Source organism: Nycticebus coucang, chromosome X (genome assembly GCF_027406575.1).
Source record: "Nycticebus coucang isolate mNycCou1 chromosome X, mNycCou1.pri, whole genome shotgun sequence".
Taxonomy (NCBI): Eukaryota; Metazoa; Chordata; class Mammalia; order Primates; family Lorisidae; genus Nycticebus; species Nycticebus coucang.
Window position 1 is genome coordinate 71,453,542 of NC_069804.1, and position 26,049 is coordinate 71,479,590.

A 26,049-nucleotide genomic window follows, 5' to 3' on the forward strand; every position below is an offset into this window, starting at 1 on the left:
CTATAATTTCAGTCTACTTTCAGTATGACCTCGGTGGGCCAGCTCTACATCCTCTTTGCATCAACTCCTTAGAGAACTAAGTGGATTTTTTTTTTCCTCCTGCACTTGGGCTTTGTGCTTTAATCTACTCATCTATTGTCTTTCCAGAGTACTGGAGCAGCACAAACTCAACAAGGACCAGTGGGAGGAACGGATCCAGGTGTGGCATGAGGAACACCGGGGCATGCTCAGGTAAGCCTGCACAAGCAACTGTAGGCCCCACTGCTGTTATAGGGAGAATGAGAGTGTGTTCTGAGGGGAAGCGGCAGATGACTAGGGACATGGTGGATGTTAGAGAAAAAGGGACGGGAATGATATTGGCATTTAAAGATAGAAGGCAAATCAGAACCATTATAAGACTTTTTTTGTTTGTTTTGGTGAATGGTGACCCCAAAAGTTTTCACTATAAAGAAATGAAGAGTACTCAGGATCTCTATGGAGCTGCTAGGCTACCAGGGACTCCTCCCTAAGAAGGAAATGGAGGAGTTCTCTAAATATGGCAAAACATTTGGGGGCTACCTAGTTAAGGAACAAATTTCATCATTTTGCCATCACCACTCTATCTGAGCTCTGTTAAGAATGTGCCTATATTGGGCAGCGCCTGTGGCTCAAAGGCAGGGCGCCAGCCCCATATGCTAGAGGTGGTGGGTTCAAACCCAGCCCTGGCCAAAAACCGCAAAAAAAAAAAAAAAAAAAAAAAAAGAATGTGCCTATATAAGAGGCTGCCACAATAAATGTGAGGAAGAAAATTGCTTCAGTGGCAGCTAATATGCTAGAAGCCAACAAGCGTCAGCCCACCCTTACTGCCTTTGGCAGTATTGGATCCTAAGTTTTGTTAGCAGGTTTTTCTTGGCAAAAGTCTTGGGCTTGGTTCTCTATCATCTGCTTGCCTGTGTCCTTTTCCCCACCTTACTATCTCCTGATAGCAAGATACTTGTAAGAAGTACAGAGCAATCAGATTTTCCATATCCTTGTCTAGGTCCCCTGTATGATCTGTTACTCTTTATCATTTAGGGAGGATGCTGTCCTGGAATATCTGAAAATTGCCCAAGACCTAGAGATGTATGGTGTGAACTACTTCAGTATCAAGAACAAGAAAGGCTCAGAACTATGGCTGGGGGTGGATGCTCTGGGTCTCAACATCTATGAGCAGAATGACAGGTATATTCCAAATGTCTCTTATAACTAAGACAGTTTTGGGCCACTCTGACATTTAGGTTTTACACCTCAACTTGGAGCAGGACTATACCTTTTGGGTCCCATATCAGTTCTTTTTCTACCTAATTTAGTCTAACGCAGATGATTTCACCACCTCCCTTAGGCCTCCAAATCCTATATTAATTAACTTGCACAGTCCTCTGTGGTGGCCACTCGCCATATGGGGCTAGTGAGAAGTTAAAATGTGGCTATTCTGTGCTGTAAGTGAAGACTTAGTGTGAAGAACAAAATGTAAAATGTCTCATTATTATTTTTAAAAATATTTATTTACAAGTTCATATGGTAGTATTTTTAATATATTGGGTTAATTAAACTTCTAATTAATTCTACCTATTTATTTTTACTTATTTTCATGTGGCTATTAGAAAACTAAAAATTACATGTCTGCTCTCATCTTTCTATGAGACAGTGCTGTACTGGAACCTACTTTGTGATGATTAAGTGTCTTTTGGTCTATAATCCATTCAATGTAGCCTTATCTTGCTTGCTTATATTTTTCCCATAGTCTTGGTGAGGATGGAGATCAATAGATTATTGTTACATATAACTCCTAACTCTTGGAGCTCATTGTCTATTTTTTCTTCAACTTCTACAGCCTCAGATAGATGAGTATCAATTAAATAAGGTCAGGATTCTCCTGAGGAATTGTTACAAGATTCATGTCTCAACCAAAAATATAACAAAACAAACCTCAGAGATTGGGACAAGGAATCATGTGTTGGTTGTGGTCTCAGGAGGTCCTTTGTGCACCCTTAATACTGACAACTGACCTGGTGGCTTATGATGATACTGGCTGAGCTGGCACTGAGTTTACCTCCTCAAGGGAGAAGTTTGGGGTGGGGGTGAGGGCAAGGCATGTTCCCTCTATGTCCTTGTCTTGACATTGCCCTAATGTTATTGGTCTTCATTTCTACAGACTTACTCCAAAGATAGGATTCCCCTGGAGTGAAATCAGGAACATTTCTTTCAATGATAAGAAATTTGTCATCAAGCCCATTGACAAAAAAGCTCCGGTGAGTGATTCCTGTCTTTGCCCAAGATAGGTACTTGCAAAGGCCTGGGTAATGCTAGTAGCAATCATGTCATTGTATTTTTTCTTTCTTTTCTGATGGATGCATGTGTGTATGTGAACATGTGTGCACATGCATGAATAGTAGGTACAAATGGAGATTGGAGATGGAAGGAAATGCCAATGCCAAGAAATGGCCAGGAGGCATCCTGTACCTTGAGTACCCTAATACCTGTCTCCCTTGCTATGGATAAGGGAAAGACACAGGCAGTTGTAAGTGCTGCTACTTAGTTATTGTCATTTGCTGCCTGACATTCTACGGAAGAAACAGAAAGTTATTCTCATCTTCCCAAGAGCTCAAGAAAGTGAACACTGTTCATGTATTTTATTTATTTATTTATTTATTTATTTATTTTTTTGTAGTGACAGAGTCTCACTTTATGGCCCTTGGTAGAGTGCCGTGGCCTCACACAGCTCACAGCCACCTCCAACTCCTGGGCTTAAGGGATTCTCTTGCCTCTCCCTCCCGAGTAGCTGGGACTACGGGTGCCCGCCACAACGCCCGGCTATTTTTTGGTTGCAGTTTTGGCCGGGGCCAGGTTTGAACCCGCCACCCTCGGTATATTGGGCCTGCACCTTACCGATTGAGCCACAGGTGCCTCCTTATTTGATTTATTTTTAATTGTGGAGAAAGGGCAGAGCCAAAAGAAGTCTATATCCAAAGATGATCCCCCAAACTTGGTTTTTGGTATAACTTTACTACTGCCTCACAGATTTCTCTCCAGAGCAACCCAAGACTAAAGAAATGTTTTGGATTCACTTATTCTTCTAACATACTCATCATGCTTCTCACTTACTTAGTTGCCTATGGCTTATAAGACCTGTCAGCTGGTGATTGAGGGTAGGATAGGAAACTGCGTTGAGGGTCTACTCTTCTGGTATATCTCATGTCCAACAAGGCTAAATGCTGTGCTAAGCTTGACCCTTCTTGTGAGGGCTCAACCATTGTTCTCCAGCCCTGAGGTAGATGAACTTTCCTGTTAGGGACTTTATATATATGATCTCCTTAAACCAGTGGCTCTCAGCCTTCCTAATGCTGTGATGTATTTTCGTTGTTACAAAAGGGTTGTGACCCACAAATTGAGAACCACTGCCGTAAATCCTCAATAACATTTTCAGGTGGGTAACAACATTTTCATTTTATAGCTGATGAAATAGAGGTTTAGACAGATTGAGTGATTTGTCCAAGATCACACAGCTAAACATGGTACAGGTGGGATTTATACCTACATCATTTAACCTGGAGAACCTGTGTTCCTTCAACTTCACTCCAAGCTATGTGAGATAGTAGCAGTTTGGAGTTCTTGGCAGAGGAGGTGGTGGTTAGCACAACAGTTGGTGATTTTAGTCCAGTGATATTTATAGTAACAAGCTTAAAACTCACTGGATTTTCTTGTGTTTTTTTATTGCTGCTGTGCTCAACTTTCATCAGAAAAAGGTAAGTAACAAAGAGATCAAGGGCTTATAAAAAAGAAAATCAACCACCAGTTCCCTTAGTGCTCAGAAAATGTATGTATTTATGTATGTATTTATAGTGTTTTTTGTTTCAAAAAGAATTTAAGGGGCTAGATCTAGGAGATTACAGAAATAGTCCAGCCACCCATACTGCACCCACCAGGGTATTATGCAGGGATTATTTGGCTTCTAAAAGCGGTCTCCTGAAATCCAGCAGGCTTTCCTAATAGAGAAAGACAGTTCAGATCCTTCAACTTGATTAAGGGTAATTTAGGATGCTTTTCATAAACAAAGGTTGAAATAAATTATAATTTAGTGGGAAGAGCACTGATTTCAATGTCAAGAAACATGAGTTTCTAGTGGTGGGTCTGCCCAGTAACCTGCTGTCTGGCCTTGGGCAAGTAACTTCACCACTCTGATAATTAGTTTTCCCACGTGTAATGTGAAATATTGGATTAAATAATCTTTCCAATGCTTTTGGACTTAGCTTTTCAGAAGGTACAAGCTCACTTTAACTTGGCCCTCTAAACTCTTTCTGATTGCTGTTTTCCCACCAGGACTTCGTCTTCTATGCTCCCCGGTTACGGATTAACAAGCGGATCTTGGCTCTGTGCATGGGGAACCATGAGCTATATATGCGTCGCCGTAAGCCTGACACCATTGAGGTACAGCAGATGAAGGCACAGGCCCGGGAGGAGAAACACCAGAAACAGATGGAGCGGTAGGTGCTGCAAGGATAGAGTGGGGGCCAGGGCTGGAACGGGAAGTTTCTCAAAAGTGCCCAGCCTTGTAAGATAGCACATGAAACCAACCTAGGATTGGGACAGAGAGAATAATGGACGTGTAAAATGCCCTGCCATTTAGCATTCAGTTTTAGGCATCTCTGTTCTGGGAAGTAAGCATCCGAAGCACAGTTCCCCATTGTCTATGACCTTCATGCTATGGTTGTGCTAGGCAGATTTTGGGTTGCTAACTGACCAATATAGTGGCGGCAGTAGAGGGCTCCAAGCATATTTAAACTTGGATTCTGTGAGGCTTTTTGAACAGAATTGGGCAGAGCCACCAGAATTTTTCCTACAAAGCCCCTAGTCCTTGTTTCATAGCTGTTTGCTACTTAGAGTGTAATCTGAGGTTCAGCAACATAAGCATCAACTTGGCAACTTGTTAGAAAGACAGGATCTGAGACCTGCCCCAGACCACTGATTCAGAATCTGCATCTTAAGAATCGAGGTGATCATTTCTCAAATATTTGCAAATGTCAGACACAAAAACATCCTAAATAATTAGGGAAATGCAAATCAAAATCATGAGGTACCACTTCACACCTACTAGTATGGTTATAATAAGTAACAACAGAATATAACAGGTTGGTGAGGTTGCTGATGAGAATACAAAGTGGTTCAGCCACTGTGTAAAGCAGTATGGCAGTTTCTCAAAAAGTTAAGCATACAATTACCATATGTTTCCACAATTCCACTTCTAGGTACGTACCCAAAAGAACTGAAAGTAGGTGATCGAACAAATACACACACATGTATATTCACAGCAATACTATTCATAATAGTGAAAAGGTAGAAACAGCCCAAATGTCTACCAATGGATAAATGAATAAACAAATTGTATAATATGTACATACAGTCCTATAAAAGAATGAAGTACTGATATATCCTCCAAGGTAGATCAACTTCTTTTTTTAATTTGTTTATTTTTATTTTTTATTAAATCATATCTGTGTACATTAATGCATTTCTAAAAAACATGCTAAGTGAAAGAAGGAAGATATAAAAGGTACGTTTATATGAAATGTCAAGAATAGAAAAATAATAGAAATAGAATGTAGATTGGTGGTAGTAAGGGGCTAGAGGGAAGAGAAGATAGGAAAAAACTGCTTAATGGGTGGGGGTTTTACTGCATCCAAAAAACTGCATAATGGGCGAAGTGATGAGATGTTTTGGAACTAGAAAAAGTGGTGGTTTCACAACATTGTGAAAGTACTAAATGTCACTAAATTATTCACTTTAAAATAGTTAACTTTATATTATGTGAATTTCACCTTAATAAATTATTTTAAAAGATTCCAGGTGATTGCTATGCATGTTAAGGTTTGAGAAGCACTACTCTGGTAAGTACTCTGTCATAAAGAGTTTTGAAACTTAGGAAGCTTCTAATCAAGAAGGCTGTAAAAGATTATATGAGAGGTTGGAAACTAAAGTTCATATTTATTCAGAGTAAAATTTGCCAAGATTGCGGAGGGCAGTTACAGAGCTGGATCTGGCAGGAACCTGCCTGTTAGGTCCTCATAGTTTAGTAGCGAACAGAAGAAAACATATTATATACATATATCAAAGTTCAAAGACTATGTCATTCATCCACTTAATAAATATTTATTGAACAGTAAGTGAAAAATAACAAAAAACAGACAAAAACTCCCTGCTCTTATGAAACTGACATTCTAGTGGAAGGAGGCAGGCATAATAAATAAGCAAATTATATGATATTTGAGAGAATAAGAAGTGCTATGGTGAAAAATAACAGGCAAGAGAAGAAGTGCTATGGCAAGAACAAGGAAATACTTATTTCAGATTGCCAACAAATTCTAGAAAAAAAAAGAGCCTAGAACTGGACTTTTGGGTAGATATAGTTAGATATAAAGATTGATGTTCTAGCCACAGAGATTAACAGATTTGAAGCACAGCATCGCAGCACAAAACCAAGACTTGTTCTCTATAACTCTATAAGGTAGAAGAGGTGGGACTTACGAGGTCATTTTACAGACTGGGGGACTGAAGACATGAGCAAAGCAGTGACATAGCTAAGGTTACCCAGTGGGTTAGTGGCAGAGCTAGGATTCCAGTTTGGGTCTCCTGATTCAGGGGTAAATTGACTATGCCCTGGAAAAACTGGCTCACATGGGGCTATGATGTGAGGACAAGTGTGTGGAGGTAAGGGAAAATGGCCCATGCTTACAAGCCCTGTGTGTGTTGGCAGGATAGGGGCTAAGGAAGCCAGGGCCAGGGAGCCTTGGGACTCCCCAGGTTTTCATGCAGCTTTTCTATCTTGTTACATCCCTGTTTTTCTCCTTTCCTAGTGCACTTCTGGAAAATGAGAAGAAGAAGCGTGAGATGGCAGAAAAGGAGAAGGAAAAGATTGAACGAGAAAAGGAAGAACTGATGGAGAGACTGAAGCAGATTGAGGAACAGACTAAGAAGGCTCAACAAGGTGAAGTTTGGAGGCACCTTGGAGATTGGATTTTCCTAAGAGCCTGACTTTGTAAGCTAGAAACCTTTCTGTCTGACAATGTAGTCCAGGTACATCCACAGACTAGATTAGGGATGGGTCAAGAAGAATGCTCAAAACCTTCTACAAGCTGTGTGGAGCGTTCCAAGGAAGTAAGTTCCTGTGTTCTCTTTATCTCTGTGTTCTTCACCACCTTTTCCTCTCTTTTTTTGTCCAGAACTGGAAGAACAGACCCGCAGGGCTCTGGAACTTGAGCAGGAACGGAAGCGTGCCCAGAGTGAGGCTGAAAAACTGGCCAAGGAGCGTCAAGAAGCTGAGGAGGCAAAGGAGGCCCTGCTGCAGGCCTCCCGAGACCAGAAGAAGACCCAGGAACAGCTGGTAATGCTGAGGATTGGATGGGATTGTGCAACTTAAGTTTTCTCCCTTATCTACCTATCTATGTATAACTACCTCTGCCTCTTCCAGCAGGCTACCATTCCACAGGCTTTTAGCACATAGCTCATTCAAACGCAAGCTCAGACATTATTGTTGTGGCCCAGAAATCTTTGCAAACAGTTTCCTCTAGCTCTTAGTTTTTATTTACTCTTCTAATCCTTTTGGATCGACATGGCAAAGGAAAGAGAAGGAAGAAAGAAGAAAAGGGACTCTCACTTAATTGAGTTCCTACTATATGTTACTGTGTTAGTGGTATATTTCTTTTCCTTACTTTCTTATTTCTTCTTCCTAATAACCCTATGGGATTAACCACATGGGAGATAATATGCCCAGAAAAGAAATTAGGGCTCAGAGAGTTTAAGGGACTTATAAAAATTCATATGGTTGTAGCTGAATAAGGATTAGAACCCATTTCTGCCTCTATTTGAAGGGCTTGCTCCCTGAAATCACAATCAGAAATGAGTGTTTGTGCATTTGGGTGGGAGTAGGGTAGGTATCCATACTTTGATCATAATTTCCAAGGTTTCTGTGACTCAGAAGATAAGAACCTGTGGTCCAAATTTCTTGGCATATAATCTTCTCCTATACTATTTGAGGTAGGAGTAAGGCCTATTTCTCAGGGGAAGCCTGTCATGGGAGATTTGTCCAACATGTAGAGGTGTGCATAATCTTTTTTACCTTGTTCAGATCACCTTGTGGCTCTTGGGTGTCTTTTCTATACTTGTCCTGGGAAGTGTCTTAGTGAAGCCTTAAGCGTTCTAAGATAGCAGGAAAGGATCTGTCACTTCAGGAAGTGATCCAGTAATCTCCAAAGCTTTACTGAAATCCCACCTGCATACTTGGTAATACTGAGAGGTATGAAGAAGGGACAGAGATGGCATGTTTTTTGTCTTCCAAGGCCTATTGTTTAGGTGGGAGCTCTTAGTTTTAAAGAGGTAGTGGATAGGGAAGATGGGACTGGTGTGAAGTGATCTATAAAAAGGCAGCAAGCAGGTGGAGCAATAGGTTCCTACTAGTTCCCTGAGGGAAAATGAAATTGAAGGCACCTTGGCACTGCAGACCAGAAACCTAGGTCTCACGGGCTTCCAATTTATCTACAGGCCTTGGAAATGGCAGAACTGACAGCTCGGATCTCCCAGCTGGAGATGGCCCGACAGAAGAAGGAGAGTGAAGCTGTGGAGTGGCAGCAGAAGGTAAGCCACAACTTGCAGAGCAAAGCACTAGGGGAACTGGTGCCACATGTGTAAGGACCAGGTCCTTAGATTCTTTAGGTTTGGGCTACCTCCCCCTTCTATCCTTCTTCAACAGCAGGCATTGTGGGAGAAAGCATTCAAGTCTTCCTCAAATACTTCCCAGAATTTCCCAGTACATGTAAGAAGTTGTATAATTCTATTTTACAGTTGAGGAAACTAAGTATTAGGCAGATGAAGTTAGTTGTCCTACCTGGTATCTGCCTTCTGCCAGACTATTCTAGGCATGCACAGGATGCCACAGGTTACCTGGTCTGATTGAAGGTCTTTCTCATCTTCTGTCACTGGATAGGCCCAAATGGTACAAGAAGACTTGGAGAAGACTCGTGCTGAGCTGAAGACTGCCATGAGTACACCTCACGTGGCAGAGCCTGCTGAGAATGATCAGGATGAGCAGGATGAGAATGGGGCAGAGGCCAGTGCTGATCTGAGGGCTGATGCTATGGCCAAGGACCGCAGTGAGGAGGAACGGACCACTGAGGCAGAGAAGAATGAGCGTGTGCAGAAGCACCTGAAGGTATCCTGAGGGTTTTGACTTAATAGCCCACGGCCTTTTCTAGACCATCAGGGGAGATAGGTATAGGATTCTGTCCCAGTGCTATATAGGAGCCTGAGCCTTTCTTAGGAGACAGCTTTAAGGGTAGGCACTTCTCACTTATTAATCAGACTCTGGGCTACCTATCTCCTTTTTGGGATTTACTCTCTGCTCCACTTCGCACTGAAACTCCATTCACCCCTTAAATTCAGAAAATATCTAGCTGTTAAAATTCCTACCTTAATCTTTGGTACATTGTTCTACTCTCGGATGATATTTATTATCATTTTTTCCCCTAAGTTTGTGATTTTTTAAAATTCTTGCTCCACTAAGGTCCTAATATGGATGGTAATGACTTTCTTTCTGTATATGGGGGGGTGGGGAAGAGAGAGAAAGAAGAGAATAAAAATCTGGTCAAATGATGGAAAGTAAAATGAGAGGAAGCCATTGACTCTTGCTTCCCCTTGTACCCTCACAGGCCCTCACTTCAGAGCTGGCCAATGCTCGAGATGAGTCCAAGAAGACCACCAATGACATGATCCATGCTGAGAATGTGCGACTGGGCCGAGATAAATACAAGACCCTGCGCCAGATTCGGCAGGGTAACACCAAGCAGCGCATTGATGAGTTTGAGTCCATGTAATGGGCACTCAGCCTCTAGGGACCCTTCTTTCCTTCTCCCTTGCCCCCACACTCCTATACCCTCACCTGACTCACACTGTGCTGGAGCCACTAACTAGAGCAGCCCTGGAGTCATGCCAAGCTTTCAATGCAACTAGGAGAACAAATCTTTCCCCTTAGCTCTTACTTATTTGCCTGGGCAAATAAGTGGCCCACTATGGTGCCAATGGGACTTCCTTTCTACTCTCTGCCACATTTAATCTAACTTGCTAGAATATATCACTTATTCAGCTCAGAGGCACTTCTCTTTTATTTGGCAAATACTCCCACACTTATTGTTGTTCTATGGGAGTCAAGTGTGAAATAGGTTAAAAGCTAGCCCCTATCCCTGCCCCACTATTGTCTTCCTCTTTAAGGTCTTGTGATTTGCAGAGTTGGAGTATCACACGGTTTAGAGGCAGGGCCCTGGGGAAATCTACTTTAGGATGTCAACTGACCTGGGATTTGACCTCCTAACGCCTATCCTGCTTAGAGTTATTTAGGCTTTGTAATAATTGGAGGATAAAGAGATGTTTAGTCATTCTTGTTTCTACCTCCCAGATTGGGCCTGTTATAAACTCAGTCCTAATAAGCCTTGTCCCTGAGTTTAAGGACTCATTTCTCCCCAGGGTGAGATGGGGACATACTGTCTTCAAGAGGCTTCACCAACATCTGAGAAGGCCATTGGCCTTCTAATTCTAGCAAGGTTGAGTAGAAGATCCTGCCCCACTGCCTGATGGAGCTTAGGCCTGTTTCATATGGGCTGTATGGGCTGAGGTACCCCTTAGTTATTCTTTTAGGTCTCTGGTCCCTTATGAGATCTGTCCTTCCCCTTGGCAATACCCAAATCCCCTCTAGCTAAAATAGTAGGAATAGAGTATCCTAAAGCCCCACCAGTCCCATCAAGACTCTACCTAACCAAAGAGTAAATATTCACATTTTGCCTCAGTATTCTCCCTGCCTGGGCTTTTAGGTCACTTCCTCCATCAGAGCTACTTGGGCCACAGTTCCTGCTTCACAGCTGTCCAGGCCTTGATAGGGTAAGCCCTAGAACTTGAGCCAGTATTCAACTGGGGTATGTTTGAAAGAAACTGAGAGAAGCCTGTGACCCAAATATCACAGTTTACTCAACCCTCTCAGACACCCAATAGCCCCCTCTTGTCATCCCCCTCCAAGGTGGTGTCTAGACCTTGTCTCTGACAAACTTCTAACCCAGGTCTTACTGCCAGCTGTGCTATCCCTTGGAGCTGTAAACTGGAGATGTGCCAGGGATTCTGGCCTGGTCTTTCCACACCCCTATACCTTACTCTCAACCCAGAAGCAGCCTCCTCCTCCTCCTCTGTGACTCAAGTGTCCTCTTTTTCTTTCTACCAGTATTATATAATCTAGTGTTATCTAACTCAATGTCAATTTTTGCCTTTCTTGATAATGCACCATTAGAAGATATTAGTCTTGGGGCAGGAACATTTTGGGTTCACTCCTTGACTATCCCCATACCTAGGAAGCATATACTATATTACAAAAGAATATTATGCTAGAAATATTAATGTAAAAAGCTTTCCATGTTAGTAATGTCATCTGTCACTACAGGTCATATAATCCATTATTAAAGTACTTGGTATTTGGTTTTATTGTTCCTGTTTGACTTCTCCTCAAGAGTTTATAGTCCTCCAGGGGCCATCCTCTCCCTCCATTCAATGCCCCTAGTCCACAGCCTCCCTCAATCCCCTTCCCTGCCCCACCCCTCTGTGCCTGACCCTGGGGAGTCTTGTGCGCATTGCTGTGAATTGTACTGACATTCACTTGGTGAGATACCCTTTATTGACTAAATTCAAACCTGGAATTGTGGGCCAATCTAGCTGCTTTAAGGGCAGTAACCCACCCCCACAGAGGCTGAGGAGAAAGATTAGATTTCTGTATTCAGTTTTTTTTGTGTTGATTTTGGGGGATTAGAAAAATTGTTTCTGGAGGAGTTTATGCTCAACCCATGTTCTATTTCAGTGCCAATAAAATTTAGGAAGACTTCACTATGACTCAATTTTTCTTTGTTATGCTGGTGGGTAGCTTTAACAGTCACATACCAGTAGGGGGTCATGGACAGACCCCACCATGGATTTCTTGTGTATTTGTTTATGTGTGGAGTTGCAGTTTCATTGTTTATGATTCTTATTATTAGACCCTTACCCACCAGTCCATGGCACTTTTACATAAAAACACACTTGGAGCAACAGTTCTTGACAATTTTCTTATCAGCAAGGATAGATTATGATCTCTTTTCTAGGAAAAGATTGTTCTTTTTTTTTTTTTCTAAGTGTTTTTCATAGTGACATTAGTAAGCAGTATATTTGTGTTTGGTGAATATTAAGATATGTATGATGAAAATACAGAATATCTGATAATTTTATAATTACATTTGTCAAGCAATGACTATTTTTTTCTCATGATAGAGACACAAATATGGCAAAGAGGCAACATAATTTGTCAGTAGCTGAGATTGAGGAAGAACTGATAGTGTCAGATTATGAAGGAAATGATGAGAACATTTTCACTAGTTCAGATGTGAAAAAGAAGAATTCATAGAGGTGGAAGATGAAATTACTCATAATGAGGAAGAGAGTGAAAAGGAAGAAGATTATGATGGAGAAGAAGTGCAAAATATGGAGCCCAAGATAAAAAGACCATGCCCAGTTGTAAAAACAGAGCACCCTATGACTCAGATATGACACTATGGGAAATGATATGGAATTCACAGCCAATAAAGGATCACGGAGATGATTATCAGCTAATATTATGAAGACTCAGTCAGGAGTACAATTGAGAATGGAACCCGATATTCCATTGGATGCTTTCTAGCAATTTATTGATAATGAAACTGTGGATGTAATTATCAAGTATATAAATCAGATGGTGCATCTAGTCAGAGTCATGTAAGAATATATTCATTCAAAATTCTGGTGATTTCATAAAGAAAGTAATTCTGACTAACTGGAATTCTTCTAAATTGTGGTGTGTACCAGCAAAAAAAGACAATACACGAAATCTTTTCAGTGAGGAGAATTTTCCAGTTTACCATACTACATTTTCAGAACACAGAATGCAACACCTACTGAAATGTCTACCTTTTGATGATTCAGCAACACATGAAGCTTGCAGACAGCATGATAAGTTTTCTCGAGTTTGAGAGTTTTAGAATATGACTATAAATTAGCTCTCATATTACTACAGTCCTCATAAGTCTTTCGCTGTCAATTGAAGTTGGTGTCTTTCCATATTTTACTTTAATTTCCACTCTATAGGCCACCTTCTCATCCTTGAATTCATTTCATCCTCATTTTAATTCTAAAGGGAGAGAGAATATGCCTATCCTTATTATGTACAGGGGAGAATAGACTCAGAAAAGTAGAATAACAGCCTAAAGTCATAGGACTATCTGACTTAATAGCTTGTGCCCTTTCTAAAGCTTCAGGCAAACTTTTCTAGTGTGGATATGGGCTCCACATTGACCAGGTGATACTCCCAGGAGCTAATTCTTCGTATCTCTGGACTTCTTCAGGGGTGGTCAGTTGCTGTCTTCCCTCTTTGTCAGGAAGTCCTCTAGAATTCTCCCATTCCTACTACTTTCACTTACTCAGTGCCAATAAAGGTCAGGGAAATGACCTTGGGCCCTGCTGGAGAAGGCAATGGGGACTCAAGTGTGTATATAAAAAACATTTTGTAACCTAGATATGGTTATCCTCACTTTGTAGATGAGGAAACTAAGGCCCAGATAAACCTTCTAGGAAGTCCTGGACCTGGCACTCTCATCAGTTTCCTTCTTGGAGAGTCCGCACTTAACAAGAAAGAAAGTTACCATATATTTTGTGACCTTTAAAGAAATCCTCACAACTCTTTGAGGCAGTGGCTACCAAACATGTCTGCACATTAGATTTTTATTTTTTTTTTGAAGTAAAAGCACAAGAAAATATTTTATTTTTTATTGATTTATTTTTTCAGAATAATATGAGGATACAGATTATTTGGTTACACTGTTTTGTTTGCATTTATTAGGTAAAGTCCAAGTTGTAGTTGATTCCTTAACCCAGGGGCTGTGCTATATACTCTTACATTGTGCCTATTATATGAAAGCTTACCCTCTTCTTCCTTCCGCCCTCCCTTCACCTCCTCTTCTCCACTTGGATTTAATTGTGTTTTACTTTTGTGTGGATGTGTAGTTGTTTTTCTACTGGTTTAATTTTAGTATTGAGTACATTGTATACTTGCTTTCCTATTCTTGTGGTATCTTACTAAGGAAAATGTTCTTCAACTCTGTTAAAGATTACAAAGCTCAGGCCTTATGCTCAGGTCAAATTACAATCTCTAGTAGTGGAATCTAGGCAATCAGTATATTTGATGATTCCAGTGTGTACTCCTGGGGGATGACAGGCATGTACTGGGAAGAGGAGACAATTGCACAGCTTCAATTCTAATACAGAAAAGAGAATTCTAGGTTTCTAGAACATCAGTATAGGAGGGGAGCCTAAGCTGGGACTACAGGTGCCCGCCACAACACTCAGCTATTTTTTGGTTGAGTTTGGCCAGGACCGGGTTCGAATTTGCCTCCCTCAGTATATGGGGTGGGCGCCCTACTCACTGAATCACAGGTGTTGTCTTACTTATAACTCAATTTCACAGTTATATTTGAGGTCTCTATGAACCAAAATTGCATCAAAGCTGATCTGAAAGGACCAGGGAACACAATGTTTAAGAATAAGTCCAAATTTAAACTAGTCCAGGTACATCCTCACTAATTGCTCAGAGGGCTGGCTGAGGCAACTAAGTGAAGACTCATTTAGGAGTGGACACTGATGAAACGAAATATATAAGCAGTATCAGACTGATTTTTTTCAGGATTAACATCCTCAGAAGGTCTATTACTTGTCTACTACATTAGTACTAGTAGGAAAAAGGGCAATACTCCCAGAGTCCAGAATATGCAAGGAAAAGGTCAAGTAAGCTGCCTATTGATTGCCTACAAAGCCAAATAGAGCTAGTTTTATACATATCAGATCAAGAAAATGATTCATTTCTTCCTGATCTCAGTTTGAGAGAGCTGATCATCAGAGAAACCAGGAAATTTATCCTGAAGCCCAGAGGTGAAAATGGTGGGCATTTTCCACAATTGTTGATGCAGGGGGCAACACAATATCCCTTTTGGAAGGGAAAAAGCTATCTTCGTCAGCTTTGGTGTTCCACAGGACAATGGAACTAGAGATTAGCAAGATAAGCGCTTGAGTGACCCTGATAAGAAGAGGACTTTCTCACATGAACTGCAAAAGTCCATGGGGAGAAAAGTCTACAAATATGCTAAACTTAAGCAAAATTTTGAGTACATCCATGTTTTTCTTGCAAAGATGTTCTTTGTTCTCAAATCCCGAACTAGAGAAAGGGACAAAGCCAGGTCCAGGCTAGGATACAAAACTTCCAAATGTACTTAGAGCCAGCCTTCTGAGAGCTCTCAAAATTATCATTGAAAAATTGAATTCACTGAAGAGGCAAATGAGTGCTTATTTTTGTACTCTTCTTCCTAATTGTATTTCAAATCATTTTTTTAAAAAACAAAGTCTTATGAATACCCAGATTCAAGTATGCCCCTTGGCTTAGTTCACTATTGCAAGAGTCTTAGGGATCCTCCTACACAAGCTTGAGTTGTTCATTCACCGACATTAAATCCCAGAATAGAAGATCTGACAAAGTAAAACTCCTTTCTCCCATGGCATGTGCTGATTTTAGAGGTGGAAGCAGCCAAAGTATAAAACACTTGGAACTGGATTGTGATGAGAGGCTTCTGCCATGATCATAACTTATTGTATTTTCCCTGACCCTTCCTTTTAAGTTTTTGAAGATAGAACAGAAAATAATCTTCTCTGAAGATACTTGATAGCAATTCCAAAAGCCAAAAACACATGCTCCCAATGTATTATGCTTTCAAATATTCTGGGTCTAGTTCAGCTGTTGAGTGAGATGATTAGTGTTTACCTCCAATAGCCAAGCGAGCCCATCTCCTTGAGGAAGTCTACTTTATTCTTGGTTGTATGATGACAGGCCCCTGAGAAGAGCAAAGGTCACAAAACAATGAAATCCTCTGTAAATATTTTCCCAGGAAGATAATTTCATGAATGAGGTATTCCAAACAAATGACACCCATCCTACCCCAGGTGCTCTTTGATCACTGTGTTGTCTGTCAGAGATATGGTCTTATTCTTGACCAGGGTTTGTCCACCTTTCAAGATAAGTCCCCAGATAGACTTCAGATTTTGAAATCCTCAAGTCACATACGGTTCCACTGTATGCACCATTTTTAGACTCTAGAGCAGGCGTCCTCAAACTTTTTAAACAGGGGGCCAATTCACTGTCCCTCAGACAGCTGGAGGGCTGGACTATAGTTTAAAAAAAAAAAAAACTATGAACAAATTACTATGCACACTGCTCATATCTTATTTTGAAGTAAAAAACAAAACGGGAACAAATACAATTCACACTGCTTCATGTGGTCTGTGGGCTGCAGTTTGAGGATGCCTGCTCTAGAGGGTGAGTTTGAAAAAGACATTGCTGAAAATTTCTTCAGATGAAGTCTTGTGATGGTCTTTTACACCATCTTTATTAATCTTTGGATGCATACAATAAAGGCCTACTCAAAGGCATGAGGTTTTACTTCTAGTCATCTGAGATGCACATTGTCATGTTGCTGTCACCAAAATTCATCTAGAAATGATTTAAGTCACTGAAACCTGAGACAATTTTGCTCTTTCTTTGCCAAAATTGCTTGCTTTGCCTGAGTGGCTTTGAGGGCTTGATAAGCCTTTTTGTTTTTCAGGAGATTTTCTGGAGCCAAACAGGTTTTACTTTCTTTCCTCTTGCTCCACTATCTTTCTAGTGCTGCAGCTAAAGATCATATAATTCTCCATTCTTTGTGCAAATTATAAACCATTTTTAAAAATAAAAAGGGGAGAGGCGTATGTCAACTAATGTGATGAAAATGTGTCAAATGGTCTATGAACCAAGTGTATGGTGCCCCATGATCATATTGATGTACACAGCTATGATTTAATAAAAAAAAAATAAAAAATAAAAAGGGGGACCTCACTCACTGGATAAGTTTAAAAATATCTAGAACTATGGTTCTCAAATTTTAGTGTGTACTAGTATCACCTGGTGGACTTCTTAAAATGGATTGGTGGACTCCAACTCCAGAGTCTCCGATTCAGTAAGTCTGAAGTGGACCCTGAAAATTTCTATTTCTAACAAGTTTCCACGGTGTGCTGAAGCTGCTGGTCCAGGAAATACACTTAGAGAGTGGTTGCTCTAGAGTATAGAATAGAGTATAGAGTATGGATCAACACTGGTACAACAAACTGCGACAAAAATAGCTGGGCATTGTGGCAGGCACCTGTAGTCCCAGCTACTCGGGGACTAAGCACAAGAGCTGGAGGTTGCTGTGAGCTGTGACACCACAACACTCTACAGAGGGCAACAAAGTGAGACTTTGTCTCTAAAAATAAACAAAAATAAAAGAAAAGAAAAGGCAGTATTAGGGGAGGAGACAAGATGGCGGACTGAAGCCAGCTTTCAACAAAGGCTCCCGTCCAGAAGGAGAGTTAAGGGACAGGAATTTAGTAAGTATCCTGGTGGACTTGAGCCTCACCAAGAGAGAAGGCTGAAGAACGCACATCAACACCGCTGAGGCAAGTTGTGATCACAAGGACGCAAACAAAAGGTACAAAATCCACCACCAAGCGGACGGGAGTCCCCCTCCCCCATGAGACCTGCTCAAGAGCCCCACAATTGAACAAGTGGCAGAAATTAAAGGCCCTCCCACTACACTCCACGGGAGAGACCTTCTAAAAACTGGACCTACCTCCCCTACTGGGGTGCCGTGGCGTTCTCCTGCCGGACATAGGGCTGAATAAAACTTTGGGAATCCTTTGCCAGCAACCCTGAATCCCCGGCGCTCCCCTCCCGCCCACTGAGGTCTGGAGGCCTGTCCCCCAGGACTTCGGATCCTTGGGTGATTTCTCAAGGGGAGTGGACAGTCCCCGAGTTGCGACTGGTCAGCATTGACTCTGAGGTGCGCCGAGTGAGGAGAGGGCACCGGGCTGAGGGGGAGTCACGCCTCGTGGCACTTCCCTGCGGTGCAGTGCAGCAACCCTCCCCAGGCATACGGGGCCCAAGACTGAATCAGACTCTGGCCTCCCCGCTGAGAGCTGAGAACCCCTACTCTCACTCGGGGTCTGAGGGCCTATCCCCCAGGAGTTCGGCTCCTTGGGTGATTTCTCGAGGGGAGTGCACAGTGCCTGAGCTGCGTCAGGTCAGCGCTGACTCTGGGATACGTGAGCGAAGAGAGGGCACTCTGCTGAGGGGAAATCAAGCCTTGGCGGCACTTCCCTGCGGTGCAGTGCAGGAGCCCTCCCCGGACCGTAGTGTTGCGTAAAACTGAATGAAACTCTAGCTTACCCCCCCATTCCCAATCGGGGTCTGGGGGCCCATCACCCAAGAGTTCTGATTCTTGGGGGATCTCTTAAGGGGTGTGGACCCAGCACAAACTGCGGCCGCTCAGTGCTGACTCTGGGGCACGGGACAGAAGAGAAAAGGGTTGCCTGAGTGCCCACACCAGAGCAGCAGTTCCCTGGAGGTAGATCAACAGCCGTTTTTTCTTTAACGGCAGAACGCTCACTTCTGGATATTCTGAGGCCACACCCCCTGTCTCCCTGGGCAACCAGAGGAGGCCACCGGTGACACGGCTCACAAACCTGGGAAGCTTCCAGGGCGGGGCAGACCCAGAGAGGTGTTCAGACGCAATTCTCCAGCAGCAAAGACGTTTGAACTCAAAACAGCCCGTCTTCTGTAGGCGACGACAGGAACAGAGACAGAACCTCACAAAGTTGTCTGTTCTGCTCTGTTCTGTTAGCAGCATCCATCAGGGACGGGGCTAAGCCTGAGTGAACACCTCCTTCCCATCACCTGCATCAAACACTCAAAGATGTCAGGCCCCATCTCCTCCTGCTAGATAGGGGCAGTCTTCGGGGGCCTGGCAGACTTCCTTGTGATTCAGGCAGGTGCAAACCCCTGGAGTGTCTGTTCACTGCAGGCAACTGGGTTAGCCATCTGCAGAGATACCAGTGACTGGGTCCGACGGAGGGGCAAAGTGGGGAAGGAGACGTCAACCTTCCCAGACTGCTCTGTTTGCTGGGTGGCTCCTCCTGACTCCACGTTGCATTGGGGTGAGCTGTGTCAGAGGAGTCACCAGGCCCCTGTGATCCAGTTCCCAGAGACCTCTTGAACCCTTCCACCCGAGACAAGTGCCGATTGAGACAGTTGATTCGGACCTTTTGAACTGGGCTAATAGACTGAGGATTTTTCAGGCGGTGCCCTGGGTGTACGATTGTAGGAAGGCTTGATTCTCCTTTTCCAACTGGGGCCAGAGGTGGGCAGGCGGGGTGACTTAATTGCTGATTTTTCCACACAGCTGAGACTTCAAGCTAGAGTAGAAGTTGCAATAGGATCGAACAGAAACCAGCTGAAAACAAGACAGAACCACTTTGCTCCACCACAGCAGACAGGGCCCCAGTTTCTCAGGCAACAACACTGTACGGGCCCTCGATAAAACCCCAGGGGAAAAACCAAAGGCAGTAAACCATGGGGCGGAATCAGCGGAAAAACTCTGGTAACATGAATAACCAGAATAGATCAACCCCCCCAAGAAAAGATACGGCAGATGTGATTGAAGATCCCATTCATAAACAACTGGCTGAGATGTCAGAAGTCGAATTCAGAATTTGGTTTGTAGACAAGATTAATAAAATGGAATTAGGAATTCGAGGAGAAATTCAAAAATTGTCTCAAGAATTTAACGAATTTAAAGACAAAACCACCAAAGACTTAGACACACTGAAACAAGAACTTACAGCCCTCAAAGATATGAAAAATACAGTAGAATCCCTCAGTAACAGAATGGAGCAAGCAGAAGATAGGATTTCTGACATTGAAGATAAAGTCTTCGAATGCTCCAAATCTCTCAAAGAGGAAGAGAAATGGAGAGCAAAAACGGATCACTCACTCAGAGAACTCTCAGATAATTCAAAAAAAAAACAACATAAGGGTTATAGGAATTTTGGAGAACGATGAAGTGGCTGCCAAGGGCACAGAGGCCCTTCTACATGAAATTATGAAAGAAAATTTTCCAGACATGCCTAGAGAATCTGAAATTCAGATAGCAGACAGCTTCAGAACCAAGCACGATTCAACCCCAATAAGCCATCTCCCAGACATATCATAATTAGCTTCACTAAAGTTAACATGAAAGAGAAGATTCTCAAAGCAGCCCGGCGAAAGAAAACTATAACGTACAAAGGTAAGAATATTAGAATAACTGCAGATCTCTCTGCTGAAACTTTTCAAGCAAGAAGAGGCTGGACATCAAATTTTAATCTCCTAAAGCAAAAAAACTTTCAACCCAGGATCTTGTATCCAGCTAAACTGAGTTTCATCTATGATGGAGAAATTAAATACTTCAATGACATTCATATGTTGAAAAAATTTGCCATAAGTAAACCAGCTCTTCAGGATGTTCTCAGACCTATCCTCCACAATGACCAACCCAATCCTATACCACAAAAGTAAACTCACTCAGAAACTTCGGATCAAACTCCAACTTCCACACTGGCGAAAGGATTAAAAATGTCCACTGGACCTTTGAAAAACTCGATACCCAAAATTCCACCAGACTTATCAATACTCCCCATCAATGTGAATGGCTTAAATTGTCCTCTAAAGAGGCATAGGTTAGCTGACTGGATACAAAAACTCAAGCCAGATATTTGTTGCATACAAGAGTCACATCTCAACTTAAAAGACAAATACAGACTCAGGGTGAAAGGATGGTCATCCATATTTTAGGCAAATGGTAATCAGAAAAAAGCAGGTGTTGCAATTTTATTTGCAGATACAGTAGGCTTTAAACCATCAAAAGTAAGGAAGGACAAGAATGGTCACTTCATATTTGTTAAGGGTAATACTCAATATGACGAGATCTCTATTATTAATATCTATGCACCCAACCAGAATGCACCTCAATTTATAAGAGAAACTCTAACAGACATGAGTACCTTGATTTCCTCCAGCTCCATAACCATTGGAGATTTCAACACTCCCTTGGCAGTGTTGGATTGATCCTCCAGCAAGAAGCTGAGCAAAGAAATCTTAGATTTAAACCTAACCATCCAATATTTAGATTTAGCAGACATCTACAGAACATTTCATCCCAACAAAACTGAATACACATACTTCTCATCAGCCCACGGAACTTACTCCAAAATTGATCACATTTTAGGTCACAAGTCTAACCTCAGTAAATTTAAAGGAATAGAAATTATTCCATGCATCTTCTCGGACCATCATGGAATAAAACTTGAATTGAGTAACAACAGGAATCTGCATACCCATACAAAAACATGGAAGTTAAATAACCTTATGCTGAATGATAGCTGGGTCAGAGATGAGATTAAGAAAGAAATCACCAATTTTTTGGAACAAAACGACAATGAAGACACAAACTATCACAACCTCTGGGACACTGCAAAGGCAGTTCTAAGAGGGAAATTATTAGCACTGCAAGCCTTCCTCAAGAGAACGGAAAGAGAGGAAGTTAACAACTTAATGGGACATCTCACGCAACTGGAAAATGAAGAACATTCCAACCCCAAACCCAGTAGAAGAAAAGAAATAACCAAAATTAGAGCAGAATTAAATGAAATTGAAAACAAAAGAATAATACAACAGATCAATAAATCAAAAAGCTGGTTTTTTGAAAAGGTCAATAAAATAGATAAACCTCTGGCCAACCTAATCAGGAAAAAAAGAGTAAAATCTCTAATATCATCAATCAGAAACAACAAAGAGGAAATAACCACAGACTCATCAGAAATCCAAAAAATCCTTAATGAATATTACAAGAAACTTTATTCTCAGAAATATGAAAATCTGAAGGAAATAGACCAATACTTGGAATCACGCCACCTTCCAAGACTTAACCAGAATCAAGTGGATATGTTGAACAGACCCATATCAAGTTCAGAAATAGCATCAACTATACAAAACCTCCCTAAAAAGAAAAGCCTGGAACCAGATGGTTTCACGTCAGAATTCTACCAAACCTTTAAAGAGGAATTAGTACCTATATTACTCAACCTGTTCCAAAAGGTAGAAAAAGAAGGAAGACTACCCAACGCGTTCTATGAAGCAAACATCACCCTGATCCCCAAACCAGGAAAAGACCCAACAAGAAAAGAAAATTATAGACCAATATCACTAATGAATATAGATGCAAAAATATTCAACAAGATCCTAACAAACAGAATCCAGCAACACATCAAACAAATTATACATCATGACCAATTTGGTTTTATCCCAGGGTCTCAAGGCTGGTTCAATATACGTAAATCTATAAAAGTAATTCAGCACATAAACAAATTAAAAAACAAAGACCATATGATTCTCTCAATTGATGCAGAAAAAGCTTTTGATAATATCCAGCGTCCCTTCATGATCAGAACACTCAAGAAAATTGGTCTAGAAGGGACTTTTCTTAAACTGATGGAGGCTATCTACAGCAAACCCACAGCCAATATCATATTGAATGGAGTTAATTTGGAATCATTTCCACTCAGATCAGGAACCAGACAAGGCTGCCCATTGTCTCCATTGCTTTTCAACATTGTAATGGAAGTTTTAGCCACCGCAATTAGGGAAGAAAAGGCGATCAAGGGTATCCATATAGGGTCAGAAGAGATCAAACTCTCGCTCTTCGCAGATGATATAATTGTGTATCTGGAAAACACTAAGGACTCTACTACAAAACTCCTAGAAGTGATCAAGGAATACAGCAGCGTCTCAGGTTACAAAATCAACATTCATAAATCGGTAGCCTTTATATACACCAACAACAGTCAAATTGAAAAAGCAGTTAAGGACTCTATCCCATTCACAGTAGTGCCAAAGAAGATGAAATATTTGGGAATTTACCTAACAAAAGACGTGAAAGATCTCTATAAAGAGAACTATGAAACTCTAAGAAAAGAAATAGCTGAAAATGTTAACAAATGGAAAAACATACCATGCTCATGGCTGGGAAGAATCAACATTATCAAAATGTCCATACTACCCAAAGCAATATATAATTTCAACGTACTCCCTATTAAAGCTCCACTGTCGTATTTTAAAGATCTTGAAAAAACATTACTTCGTTTTATATGGAATCAGAAAAAACCTCGAATAGCCAAGACATTACTCAGAAATAAAAACAAAACAGGAGGAATCACACTACCAGACCTCAGACTTTACTACAAATCGATAGTGATCAAAACAGCATGGTATTGGCACAAAAACAGAGAAGTAGATATCTGGAATAGAATAGAGAACCAAGAGATGAATCCAGCTACTTACCGCTATTTGATTTTTGACAAGCCAATTAAAAACATTCAGTGGGGAAAAGATTCCCTATTTAACAAATGGTGCTGGGTGAACTGGCTGGCAACCTGCAGAAGACTGAAATTGGACCCACACCTTTCACCATTAACTAAGATAGACTCTCATTGAATTAAAGATTTAAACTTAAGACATGAAACTATAAAAATACTTGAGGAGAATGCAGGGAAAACCCTTGAAGAAATTGGTCTGGGTGAGTATTTCATGAGGAGAACCCCCCGGGCAATTGAAGCAGCTTCAAAAATACACTACTGGAACTTGATCAAACTAAAAAGCTTCTGCACAGCTAAGAACACAGTAAGCAGAGCAAGCAGACAGCCCTCAGAATGGGAGAAGATATTTGCAGGGTATATCTCTGACAAAGGTTTAATAACCAGAATCCACAGAGAACTCAAACGCATCAGCAAGAAAAGAACAAGGGATCCCATCGCAGGCTGGGCAAGGGATTTGAAGAGAAACTTCTCTGAAGAAGACAGGCGCACGGCCTTCAGACATATGAAAAAATGCTCATCATCTTTAATCATCAGAGAAATGCAAATCAAAACTACTTTGAGATATCATCTAACTCCAATGAGACTAGCCTATATCACAAAATCTCAAGACCAGAGATGTTGGCGTGGATGCGGAGAAAAGGGAACACTTCTGCACTGCTGGTGGGAATGCAAATTAATACATTCCTTTTGGAAAGATATATGGAGAACACTCAGAGATCTAAAAATAGATCTGCCATTCAATCCTGTAATTCCTCTGCTGGGCATATACCCAGAAGACCAAAAATCACAACATAACAAAGATATTTGTACCAGAATGTTTATTGCAGCCCAATTCATAATAGCTAAGTCATGGAAAAAGCCCAAGTGCCCATCGATCCACGAATGGATTAATAAATTGTGGTATATGTATACCATGGAATACTATGCAGCCTTAAAGAAAGATGGAGACTTTACCTCTTTCATGTTTACATGGATGGAGCTGGAACATATTCTTCTTAGTAAAGTATCCCAAGAATGGAAGAAAAAGTACCCAATGTACACAGCCCTACTATGAAACTAATTTGGGACTCTCACATGAAAGCTATAACCCAGCTACAACTTAACAATAGGGGGAAGTGGGAAAGGGGGTGGGTGGGTAGAGGGAGGGGAATCGGTGGCATCACACCTGTGGTGCATCTTACAGGGGTATTTGCGAAACTTGGTAAATGTAGAATGTAAATGTTTTGGCACAGTAACTGAGATAACGCCAGAAAGGCTATGTTAACCACTGTGATAAAAATGTGTCAAATGGTTTATGAAGTGAGTGTATGATGCCCCATAATCATATCATTGTATACAGTTATGATTTAATAAAAAAAAATAAAGAAATAAAATAAAAGAAAAAGAAAAGAGAAGAAAGAAAAGTAAAGAAAAGAAACTTGTTCAATGTCACACAAGCCATCAGGCAGATATGGGCTTTGAACTTGCTCCTAGACTCTTTTTTCTAGGTCTTCAGGGCTCAAGTCAGGCCTTTCCTATTCTTTCACAAGGCTCCCTTCAATTTCCACTTAGGAGTAATGATTCTTTGTCTATTTTCCAATAGCCCTTAATTTCAAGGTTGCTGTAGGAAGGAACCATGCAGGCTCATGGATACAGTCTTTTCTTCTTATTTTATAGAGTGAGAAACTAAGGCTTAAGAGTCAAAGGGACTTGCCTATTGTCAGTGTCAGAATGTGGCCTTGAGCTATCTCTTGCCTCTACCCAGACCTGTACACAATCTATCATGGAGCACTCTTACTGTCTCAGTTATTGTGCTTCCAATACTCTTCCTAAATAACACCCTCACCACCACTTACATATCTGTGCACAGGTGATGGCCCTTGAATCTTTAAATCAAGATCTTAAGGGAAGGGGCCACACTATTCCTGAATGCCTTTGTAAAGCTGACTTGGAGGGTTCCAAGCCTATTGCTCTCTGAGCACATCCACTCCTTCCTTACCTTTTCCAGAGGCCTTGATTGAGGCCTTTGTTCTCTCTTAACCTAGGCCAGACCCTGCCTTCACTCTTATATCTCCACTGTCCCTTCAGTGGTCTAGAAAACAAAGCTGAGCAAGTCACTACCTTGCTTAAAACCTCACTCTGGGCTACACCTTGCAGAGAAGCCAAATTTCCTTAGTCCAGGGGCATTCATGGTTCTTCACTATTTGACTTGTCCTATCTTCCACTACCCATTATAATGTATCTCCACCAGAGCTTTGCATTCAGGCATATTAGACCTATCACCCCTCACCTTCCCGGAATTACTTAAGCCTACATGCCCTTGTAATAATAATTGTAATTAATGTTTATGGTAGACCTCTCAATGTGCTTCATTACTTTATGTTATATTCACAACATCTCTGAGGCAAGGGCAATTATTGTACATGAGGAAACTAGGGAATTGAGACTCCAATTGTCTTGCCCAGATTCCAGAATAAGAATCAGGACATTTCTCTCTTGACAATTCCTACTCCCTTGCCTATCTCTGTGCCCCATCTTCTGCTTTCAATTCTGCACCCTAAATTGCTTTTTGATGCATGTCTACTTTACTCCTCCTCTGTTGCTGGGACTATAACCTCTAGGAAGTGGCTTCATCACTAGATCTGTAGTCTTATTTCTATC

At 41.4% G+C, this 26,049-nt stretch overlaps 1 protein-coding gene across 1 annotated transcript in view; it reads left to right on the forward strand.

Moving 5' to 3' along the window:
- MSN (moesin) overlaps positions 1-11,925 on the forward strand; it is an 84,163-nt gene extending 72,238 nt beyond the window's left edge. The window contains exons 5-13 of the mRNA XM_053579693.1: positions 148-231; positions 1,054-1,200; positions 2,174-2,270; positions 4,339-4,502; positions 6,870-7,000; positions 7,236-7,396; positions 8,554-8,646; positions 8,996-9,220; positions 9,717-11,925. Of these exons, the coding sequence (XP_053435668.1) occupies positions 148-231; positions 1,054-1,200; positions 2,174-2,270; positions 4,339-4,502; positions 6,870-7,000; positions 7,236-7,396; positions 8,554-8,646; positions 8,996-9,220; positions 9,717-9,881 (1,267 nt within the window). The 3' untranslated portion in view covers positions 9,882-11,925. The remainder of the gene's footprint in view (positions 1-147; positions 232-1,053; positions 1,201-2,173; positions 2,271-4,338; positions 4,503-6,869; positions 7,001-7,235; positions 7,397-8,553; positions 8,647-8,995; positions 9,221-9,716) is intronic.
- Positions 11,926-26,049: the final 14,124 nt, after the last annotated feature.